The sequence below is a fragment of the Gavialis gangeticus genome, unplaced genomic scaffold, assembly GCF_001723915.1.
Source record: "Gavialis gangeticus isolate Ggan-Ray unplaced genomic scaffold, GavGan_comp1, whole genome shotgun sequence".
Lineage (NCBI taxonomy): Eukaryota > Metazoa > Chordata > Crocodylia > Gavialidae > Gavialis > Gavialis gangeticus.
In genome coordinates this window covers 152448959-152459848 of record NW_017728992.1, presented here as the reverse complement: position 1 = coordinate 152459848, position 10890 = coordinate 152448959, and the positions used below count along the sequence as shown (strand labels likewise).

General features: G+C 44.7%; 1 protein-coding gene across 1 annotated transcript in view; it reads right to left on the bottom strand.

The window, feature by feature from the left end:
• Positions 1-10890, bottom strand: part of SLC26A7 (solute carrier family 26 member 7) — a 215834-nt gene that overhangs the window by 37839 nt on the left and 167105 nt on the right. The window contains exon 12 of the mRNA XM_019527911.1: positions 8933-8999. Coding sequence (XP_019383456.1) covers positions 8933-8999 — 67 coding nt within the window. The remainder of the gene's footprint in view (positions 1-8932; positions 9000-10890) is intronic.

Below are 10890 nucleotides of genomic sequence, written 5' to 3'. Positions count from 1 at the left end.
CTGTGCCTTTTGTGAGCTGTTTCTGCCTGAGCAACAGCATATGAAAGGTACTGAACTGGCTTGACATCCTACCTAGTCAGTCTCCTGATACTTTTTGTTCTTGGAAAGGATTGGATATAGCTTACTAACCAAAATCCCTCTACTTATCCCTATCCAATCCATTTCTTTCAATTTGTATTTGTTCTTGGTCTTTTTTCCCAACACTTTTTAAAAGAAAGCTGTGTTTTCCCTGGCAGTGTGATTCATCACTGTGCAGGGAAGCACATACAATACACACACTCATACACATACATCATAGAAGAAGTCAAATATTATTACAACACAGAAGAAGTCAGACATTCATAGAAGAATAGATTATAGCTATTAATATTATTAGTTATAGTTACATACAGACTAAAGACAAAACAGAAGAAGTCAGATAGAGATTCAGATTAACACAACACAGAAGTCAGACAGAAACAGAAGAAGAGAGTATTTTAGTTACACACACAACAGTAAATACAACACAGAAGAAGTAGTGAGAGATTCAGATTAACACAGCAGAAGTCAGAGAGTCATACAAGAAGAGATCAGATTATATATAGTTATTATTATTAGGTATAGTTACAATCAGACTACAGACAACACAAGTCAGATAGAGATTCAGGTTAACACAACACAGAAGTCAGAGAGTCAAAGAAGAACAAGAAGAGAGATTATTTTAGATGCACACACAACAGTAAACACAACACAAAAGAAATCAGACAGAGTCATACATCAGAGAAGCAGACATATATTATTAGCAGGGTCCTTGGTTTCTCTGATTTAAAAAAAATTCCCAATTTTCGGTTTAAAAAGTGTAACCCAAATCTACATTTTTCCATGATTAAAAACACCAGGGGTGTTTCATTTTAATTGTGGGAAAATGTGGATTTGGGGTTATTTTTTAAAACCAAAATTTGGGGATTTTTTTTTAAAACATAGAAAACCAGGATCCCTGATTATTAGTTAGTTACACACACAGATACATTTTCCAGCACAGGAAAGATTAATATGAAGTGTCCTGGAAAGGCAGGTGCCAGGTCTTCTGGCAGGGGAGGGACAGAGGCTAGAGGGAGTAGGGGACGAGCTAGAGCTGCAAGTCCCCCCTTGCCCCAAATATAGACACATCCTCTTTGCTGGCAGCCATGAGTCTTCTGCTGCCAGTGGAAACAAGGAGGTGGGAGCAGTACCTGTCCCTGTCCCTGCACCCCCTCCCCTAACTGTAGAAATAGGCACCAGCAGCAGAATGACTGTCTCCTCTACCCCAATTTCATCTACCAGCATGAGCCTTCCCCTGCCAGAGGAGGAGCTGGATCTGAAACCAGGGGACCTGAGTGCACTAGCTCAAGAAATTCTGGGGAAACTGAGTTTCAAAGCTCACACCTCTCAAAGTTCCCCTAGACCCAGGTCTCCTTTTCAGGAAGAGACCTCAGAGGAGACTGTGGAGGCAAGTGGCTCATCTGAGTCAGCTCCCCCTGTTGTTGTGCCTCTGCCTACTGAGGAGGGGGATAAGTCCCCTTCAACCCAGAAGTGGGGGAGTAGTGTAGTGTGGGATCATTTTGAGGTGGCAAATGATCCCAGGTTTGCTATCTGCCAGCACAAGGAGGTGAAACACTTCATCACCACAGCAATGCTGCTGCATCTGAGGAGGCAGCACCTCCTTGCCCTTCTTCCTCCTCAGCCTGGCACCAGCAGAATCATGCCCAAAGGGAAGTCCCCCACTCACTTCAAAGCCCCCATCCCCCCAAAGCAGAGGCAGGCCATCCTGGAGCAGTGGGGGAAAGCCGCAAACAAAGGGGAGCACGTTGCAAGGGCGAGCAAGATCACTCAGAGCACTGGGGAGATGCTTGTTCTAGATGGCCAGCCCTTCTCCTTAGCTGAGTAGCAAGGGTTCAGGCAGCTCATGGTCCCATCCTACCAAGTGCCCACATGCACCACCTTTAGCAGGATGGTGGTGCCCTCCCTGTATGAGGCATGCAGGGGGTACTTGAGGGAGGAGCTGTGCAAGGAAGAGCTGCAGGTAGCCTTGCACTTCACCTCTGACATCTGGAGCAGCCAGGGTGGATATCACGCCTACCTCTCCATCACCGAGTATTGGTGTGATCAGTCAGGCCATCGGTGGGCTCTCCTTCAAGCCGAGGTGATGGATGAGTCCCACACAGCAATGGGGTTCATGGTGGCCACGAACCAGTTGGTGCAGGGGTGGCTTATTGGGCAGAATGAGCTCACTCATGGGTTCCTAGTCACTGACAATGGGGCCAATATGGTCAAGGTCGTCCATGATGCCAACTTGCTTGGCATCTGCTGTGTGGCACACAGGTTGCACCTCATGGTCAGAGATGCCTTGGAGGGGGACAGAGCTGCTGGTGATGGCGCCGTCACTACCACCCAACTGATTTCAAAATGCAGGAAGGTGGTGGGCTACTTCTACTGCAGCATCAAGGGGGCAAGATGCTGCAGGAGAAATGGGCAGAGCTGAGCATCCTGCAGCACAAAAGCATGCAGAATGTGGAGACTCGGTGGGACTCCAGATACCTGATGCTTGAAAGGCTGGTGGAGCAACAGAAGGCCATCCATGAGATGGCCTTGCTGGGGGAGATTGGAATCAACAGTCCCCTTAACAGAGTTGAGTTAGATACCATCTCCCAGATCTTGGTGGTCCTCAAGCCCTTCCTCGAGGCCACCGAGACCCTCAGCACTGCCAATGCCCTTCTTAGCCAAGTGATCCCTGAAGTGTGGGAACTTGAGAACCAAATGGAGCACTACCAGGGGATCAATGTTCCTGCCTGGAGCAAGCCATTGTCACCAGACATGCAGGCGCTGGTGAGGTGACTGAAGGAGGGCATCCGGAGATGGCTGGATCCCTTGTGTTCCAGTACGGTCCACATGCTGGCAGGCATGTGAAACCCAAAGGTGAAGGGGAGCATGGGCATTGGCAGCACCAAAACCCTCAATCACTGGATGGAGGTGCTGGTCAACAGAGTCAGGAAGGCAGAAGGGCAAAGGTGAGAGGATGTGGACGAGGGGGATCCACTTTCCCTTGCCAGCACTCCCAGCACCAGCACCAGCCAGTCTCCTCCACACCAGCCACTGCCAAGGTGGGCCAAGGTCCAGACACACCAGAGCCCAGCCTCGGGCAGGTAGAGCTGAGGCTTCAGTGGCTACCTATCTCACCAAGGCTGTGGAGCTGCTGGACTGTGATCTCTTGGCCTACTAGGCACACCACAGCCAGATGTGGCAGGATCTGGTCACTGTTGCCCGAGAACACCTGTCCTGTCCACTGACCAGTGTTCCAAGCTAGAAGGTGTTCAGCATTGCTGGGGATGTTGTGATACCCCACTGTACCTGCTTGGATCCTGGTTTGGTGGAGCAGATGGTGTTCCTGAAGGTGAATTTCCAACTTCTGGGGTTCTCCAAGCTTCACCTGCAGGCAGAGTGAGTGCTACCCTCCTCACTCTATCTGCACCTATTTCCATTTTATTTTTTTAAACCAGTTAATGCCCCACTCTCAGAGCTGGAGGAGGTACTCACTGCATTACCAGCCAGCAGGGGAAGAACATGTCCCTACTGAGCTTCCGTGCTAGGATGAACTTGGAGGTATGAGCTGGGGCTATGGGGAAGGAGGAGGCCCCAGGTCCTGGGCATGACCACTAAAAACGCACTCTGCCAGGGACGGAGAGACCTGGTGGGACTGCTGGCAGTGCGGCAGCCCCAGGAAATGCCAGGACTGAGGATCTCCCTTGTGAAAGGCAGGTAGAAGGTGCCATAAGCTCCAGCTACCACATGTAGGTGCACAGTCCTGGCTGGGGAAAGCCCAAACCCATCACATCTCTGACAGGCCTGAGGCTTGCTGGTTGGAGTGGAGTTGTGAGGCTCCAGGTGAGCTCAGCTTAGCTGCCTGGGATGCCAGCTTTCCAGTTGAAAAACCCTTTATCAAGCTGAGGAAGCTCCTGTAGTTGGCGTGTTTGTGCTGTTCCTGAATGGAAGGAATAGTAAAGAAGCCAGAAGCTGGCATGCAATGCAGGCAAGAAAGCCAGTCAGTGAAAGTGAAAATGGAGACGTCAGGGGGTGAGAGACAGGCTGGGGTAGTGGGGGAAGGGGGATATAGCAGCACAGGCAAAAGCGGAGTGGTACGTGGGAAGTCAGATGTCTGGCAGGTTGTAATGTCTCATAAATCCAATGTCTATATTGAGTACATGAGTTTCTGTACCTAGGAGGCTGATGAAGTGAAGTTCATAGGCCCATCTGTGAAAAGTGGTTTGTAAATTCCCTTTGAGGATCAGGCCTGAGAGACTGGAGGCAGGGTGTTTTTTTGATGAGAAATGTGTCCCTACAGGTAGTTGGGTATTGTTGTCTTTGATAGATTCTGGCATTCAGTTTCTGTGGGTACTGAAGATTATTGGCAGATTTTGTGTTTTGAGCTGTATGAAGTTGTCTTCTGGTGATGAGGTTAGGTTAGCAAGGTTCGGTGCTTATTTGAATTTATTAACCACTTTTCACAGCCTCTAGTCTGTGACAATTTGGCTGCCTGAGATGCTGCTGGTGCTACTGTGCTGCTTACTAAGTTATTACCTGTTGTCATTTAAAGTGGTGGACCAGGATGAGGCTGTAGGGGAGGAGGAGAACTCATGGGGCACACTACCGTGTCATGTAGAGGCCCCAGTACCAGTGAGGGTGCACCTTAAACACACACATTGTCACCCATGTCATGAATTTTGCTTGTCAGCAGCCTGAGATATAGTTTCCCAGAAACCCCCATCTCCTTGAAAACTGGCAGGCTTCATGAGTATAGATATTTCAGTGATTCCTTTTTATAGTCTATGGCCGAATCTCCGAATTTCTCCGAATCAGTGCTGAATCTTCAAAACCGATTCAGCCAAATCAAATCAGGCCAGTGATCCGAATCTCCAAATTGAATCACTGTCCTCCAAACTGGCCAAATACAAATCAAATACTTCCCTATTCACATAGGCCTAACAGCTACCATTACAGACAACGTAATGAAATCTTTCAGCAGTACAGTATCCCAAACTATATAATTTCAGGCAGCCACACTACTTTACTTGCTGTGAGTTTATACAAATGATCCATGAATTGGAATTTGATCATATCATATTGTATTTGCTAACATACCAGATGTACCTTTTTACCAAAAATTAACCTTCCAAAATTGAGGTGTGTTTCCTATGTGGAAAAGCTGATTTATGCCCAGAAAAAAAGCACACCACTGATTCCTGGTCCACCCAGGCTAGGGACAGACATTACACATAAACCAGTTTAAGTGATCAGAAACTAGTTTAAATGTGTAACAAAATAGATGTTCAGTGCACATAAACCAGTTTGAAAATGGCTGAACTCAGTTTGAGTGAAACCTGGTTGAATGTAGTATCAGACTTAACTGACTTGAGTCAAACCAATTTATGCAATGTCTGTCCCTGACCCCTTCCTGGTTTAAGTTAAATCAGAATCCCCCAGCGTCTTGGCATGGTCTGTGGGCTGGGCAGGGCTCTCTGCCTGGCTTCCTCCTGCTCCCCACCCCATCCCCTTATCCCTCCCTGCTGAAGCAGGGATCCCCGCTCCCCTCTGCGTTACACAGACACCTCTTAGCATTAGTGAACAGACCATATGTTGGCTATGGTCCGTGCTGTGAGAAATGGGACAGAAGCAGAGCCCCCTTAGGACCTTTGGAGCTAATCAACAGCTCAGCTGGTAATATCCTTCTGTTCTTTCCTTGGAAATGTTGTTTAAGAAGAGCTTGAACTAATGGAGAGCCTGTTGTTTTGCTGATGGGCTGATAAATGCTGTGTAACTAAATGCTGTGTAAATCCCTGCTGGCTCCCTCAGTGAAGCGGGGGAACCCCTCCCTAATCAGAGCGCCCTGCTGGGGTCTGGCCATGCCCCCACCCCTCAGCTCAGTACTGTGGAAGGGGGGGAGGGCTGCTCTAGCATCCCCAGCTTCTAGCCTGAGCCAATGCAGGCATGTGCCTGTATTTTCTCAGTCCAGAGGGGATGTCTTTTCAGTTACAAACTGATTCAGCTTAGGCAGGTTAGACTAACCTGCAAAGATTGAATCAATCTTTGAATCAAGCAATTCAGACTCAGGCTTTTTGAATGCCTATCCCTACTCTCAAATTTTAAAACTAACTGCCTGGCAGCAGCGGTGACATTTCTATTCAGGCCTCTGAGGAAGTGAATTGACCTAATGCATTGATTTTCACTCCACAGGTGTTAATGACTAGCCTTCAAACAAGTACCCAGCCTTGCTAACCTCATCACCAGAAGCAAACTTCCTATGGCCCAAAGCACATCGAATGTATCCAGACTATGCCATGACGAGAAATGTAAACACTTCCAACATATCTCCATCACCCCCACAATTCCTACACTCCACAACAGAGTCATCAGCATTCCCGGATCTTACAGATGCCCTTCCAAAAATGTAATATATCTCATCCAGTGCACCAAATGCCCTGATGAAAAATATGTAGGAGAGACAAAACAACAACTGCGCACCAGAATGAATGCACACCGGAAATCTATCAAAGACAAGAATATCCAATTACCTGTGGGGGCATATTTCTCACAAGAAAACCACTCTCTCTCCAATCTCTCAGTTCTAATTCTCAAAGGGAACTTACAAAACACCTTTCACAGATGAGCCTATGAACTTTACTTCATCAACTTCCTGGATAGTAAAAATCATGGACTAAATATAGACAGTGGATTTATGACACATAACATGCCTAATATCTGCATCCCCAGGTACCTCTCCATTCTTTACCAGCTATATTTATTCCCCTTTCCCCCCACCATCCCCAGCCTGTCTCTCACCCACTGACTCCTCAGTTTATATCTTCACTAACTGCCTTTCTTGCCTGCACACCACCCTCTGGCTTCTTTACTATTCATTCCATCCAGGAAGAGCGCACACCAACTGCAGATGCTTCCTCAGCCTGAGAAAGGGTATTTATACTCAAAAGCTTGCTAAGAATTTTTCCAACTATTTGAGTTGGTCTAATAAAAGATATCAGAATTACACAAAGAACCCTAATGACTAGCTCTTCTTTTAAATGGTCTTGATGTTCCACTAATTAAGCTAATCTTTCTCCTGGCAGTTCTGCTGTCTGTTAGCTACTCCTGGTCTCTCTCAGACTTCTTAGCTCTTTTCAAATTCATAGATCTGCCCATGAAGGCCAGTCTTCAGCAGCAGCTACAATTTCAACTTTTAGCTGAACATCAGAGGGAGGGGGGATGAGCTGAAGATTAGACTCTGCCCCTCTTCTATGCAGCCATAACCCTGGGAAAAAAATGTTTTTCATTCTGCATTTGAGAGTGTGTGGTATGCAAGAAACTACAGTATCCAGCAAATGGCTGAGTAAAGCTGTAGTAAAAATGTACTTGATGTTTTCTGTACAGTTTTGTATTAGCTGTATTCATACTCATTTTGAAAAACAAAATAAAACTAAGCTTCTTTGTGATATCACCTTGCCAAGGAAGAGAGAAACAGCTTATTCCCCAGTATACCGAGAAGGACATTTACAGTTGCTCTGTGCACTTTTCAGTGCCATCTGCACTTCGGCAAGAATTTGATCTTGGATACTGGTGTGATGTTCTTCACACATGCTTTTAAGAAGCAGTCTGCTGATTTTTTTTTCTACATTAAAGTGTCTCTTCTCCTATTGATGGAATAACCCATATAAATACACAGACCTTAATAGCAGGGTAGATCATTAAACTTGCATATTTTCATGTTTAAAATATCCTCTTGTTTATCTCTAAGCTGTCATTTTCTAGGGCAGCTTGAGCAACTTCAACATTCATATAGTTAAAAAAATACCATCCTAAACAACTCCTGCAAGCCAGCAGTTCTAAATTAGGTTAAAAAACATGTGTGGAAGCAGTTTTCTAAATCTTTAAAATATTTTTACTCTTTGCATTCTGAAATAAACTCTTGAGCAATCTGTTTCCTTCTAAAATGTTTTATTTCCTCTTTCTATGCAGACATTAGGTTGTTATTGTACAGTCACCAGTATTGATCTTAAGGCTTTAGAAAAAAGAGCAATTAAGAAAATATTTGAAAAAAAGAGCAATGTATGGAATTTGTGAACATATTTTTCCTCCAAACATGAAGAGAAAGAAATGTAGATCAAATTTTGGCCTACTCTTCTCTGACAAATTCCCTTTAACTTTCTGTTTCTTTAATACTGAAAGACGATATAATAGTCAACAACTGGGTTAGACTCCACAATAGTGTTTCTATTTAGTGTTTTAGGATTCTTCCCTTTCTCCTATGTTTTTGTTTTCAGCCATGTCACTCAGAACATTTCAGGATGCCAAAACAGAAAAGCCTTCTGGGTAAATTCTAGCTTCAAAACCCAAGATATAATTGCGTGCCAAAAAATAAAAGATCTGGATGGGAGAGCTTTGTTGACAAGGTAATAACTCACAGATACACTAATCACTGAAATAGTAAGCTATATAAATACTTGAAAAGTAAGGTGATTATGATAAAAGAACCCACACTGGACAGTGTTGGAGTGATGTTGTGATGGTCCAGGAAATGTGTGAGGGGCAAAGATTTTTCTGGTTGATGCCTTTTATTGAACCAACTACCTGGTTGGGATAGACTTAGACAAACTTTCATATGCAATGCATTCTTCTTCAGGTCACCTCTTGCATAATTTCTGGACCATTAAGGCTACAACGTCACTCTTACACTAAACTTAGGTCTCCTGCCCCCTAGTCCAGTGCTCTATGCAATAAACCTCATTGCTTCCACTGGCTGCAGTTATAAAGCGATCATATAATTGAATGTTAGTGTACTGACCCTTACAACTTCTATGAAAAAAATATGGGAAATAAAAAGCTATGGATTAGTAATGGACAGAAGAGTAAATAGGAGTTAACTTACACAATTAGCTTCTGTTCTGAATTTACATTCCACTTCTTTCATATTTTTCAAAATCAGTGTCTTTGCTCTGCAATCAATACATAGAGAAAAGTAAACAAAATAGTCATTTTGAATTAAGGTAGGCATAGATGCCATACCTAAATATAGGATAGAAGCTACAGTGTTCTAACCATAGGATTTCTAGGATTTTCTGCACATTTAAAGCATTATTTCATACATTAAACAGGAAATAAAAAGAGAGGAATAGGCTTTTTGTGGGAAAAAATGTCCTTCCAATATATAAAAGCTAGACCACTGAGTAGGCTTACATCTTGTAGCCTTTCTAAATCCTGGAATATTACTTTTAAATGTATAGCTTTGCTTTTTAAATTTAAAGCATAAATAATGGGACTTTTTGTAAAACTAAATTTTCAATTCTGTTAACCTGTTATCCACAGTATGCAGTATTGTGGTACCATCTGAAGATCTCTGGTCAGGATCAGATATTTGCTGTTTGAACAGCTTCCAGAACAAAATAAAAAACTCGCTTGCACCTATATATCTAGTTAGTTTGCTCTTGATTTCCAATTAAATTGTGTAATGTATGCCTCACTTCTTCAAAAGAAATAAAGGAATCAGCTTTTTATCCAGCCCATAATTTATTTACCAACCACAAGGAAAATAAAAATGCCATGGAAAAAAACAAGGTTACTACAGGAGTACAGGTTATGAAAGTTAATGCAATTATAAGTAGCACTACCTTACTGTGCTTGCATCTACATGTTCAATTAATGCACACAAATAAACTCTGGAGCTTATTGTTTCAAAGTGAATCACTCCCAGATGTGCCTGCCAGCTAGCCCTGCACAGAACCACCCTCATGCCTCAGCCAGTCTCTCCGCAGCATGTGGAGCCCCATCAGAGCAACCCTGGGCTGGTTGCTCGGGTAGGGCTCCATGTGCTGTGAAGCAGCTGGCTGGGGCACAAAGGGTGCTTCAGCGCAGGGGCTGCCTGCTGGCTTGCCCTTCACTGAATCACCCTGTACCCCAGCCAACCAGAGCAGCATCTACACGTGGGCTGCTATGGACAAAATAACTCCGCAAAAGGGTAGTATTTGTATTTCACAAGTACCACCCTGCTCCAAAGTTTATTAGTTTCATGCACCCTAACAGGGGCACACATGTAGGCACAGAAGCACTTACTACACAGTTAATTAGTCAACTGCACAGCAATGTCTCATGTAGATGCACCCTATCTGTACAAGTGACATAATATAGAATGGCAAAATGCTAACATTTCAATAGATGCTTCAACATTCAGAGACAATCTGCAACCAGTGGGGTGGCTAGACAAACCCTTGTGGGGTCTGTTGCCCCTTCTACAGACTGTAGTGCACTGAATGTACTTTTATTCCATTGAATTTATATTTTTATTTGTTCTAAAACGTCCTATTCGTAGGTCTTTCTAGCCATCCCCATCAACAGATACTGCAAACTCCATTTTTATGAATGAGTGACATAAAGCATATTATTTAACAGCACAGTCTTAGAGTAGAATAATAAGGACCTTAAGCCTTGTGTGAGCTTTTATTACAAAGATAGTAGTTATATGTGACCTAATTCAGTGCCCACTGAAGTTAATGGAACGACTCCCATTTATTTCAATTAGTGCTGGATTGGATTCATGATGCTTTATGCCAAACTCCTTTCCCATTTCCCCCATGCAACCTCAAACATCTAGTCCCTGGGGGTGGGGCCGTCCCTGGGGGTGGGGGTGAATCAGGATGACGGCCCCGGGCCCTGCAGTTTGGGGGGCCCCGCGAAGCCAGGCAGAGCAGCTGCGGCAACTCCGCGCTGCCGCCAGCTTCATGCCCAGCCGCTCAGTACTGCTCCCACACCCTGCTGCCAAATCTGTTGCTGGCTTCCTTGTGTATGGGGGCAGGGCCCTGCACAGGCTGATTTGCCCTGGGCCCTGCACCC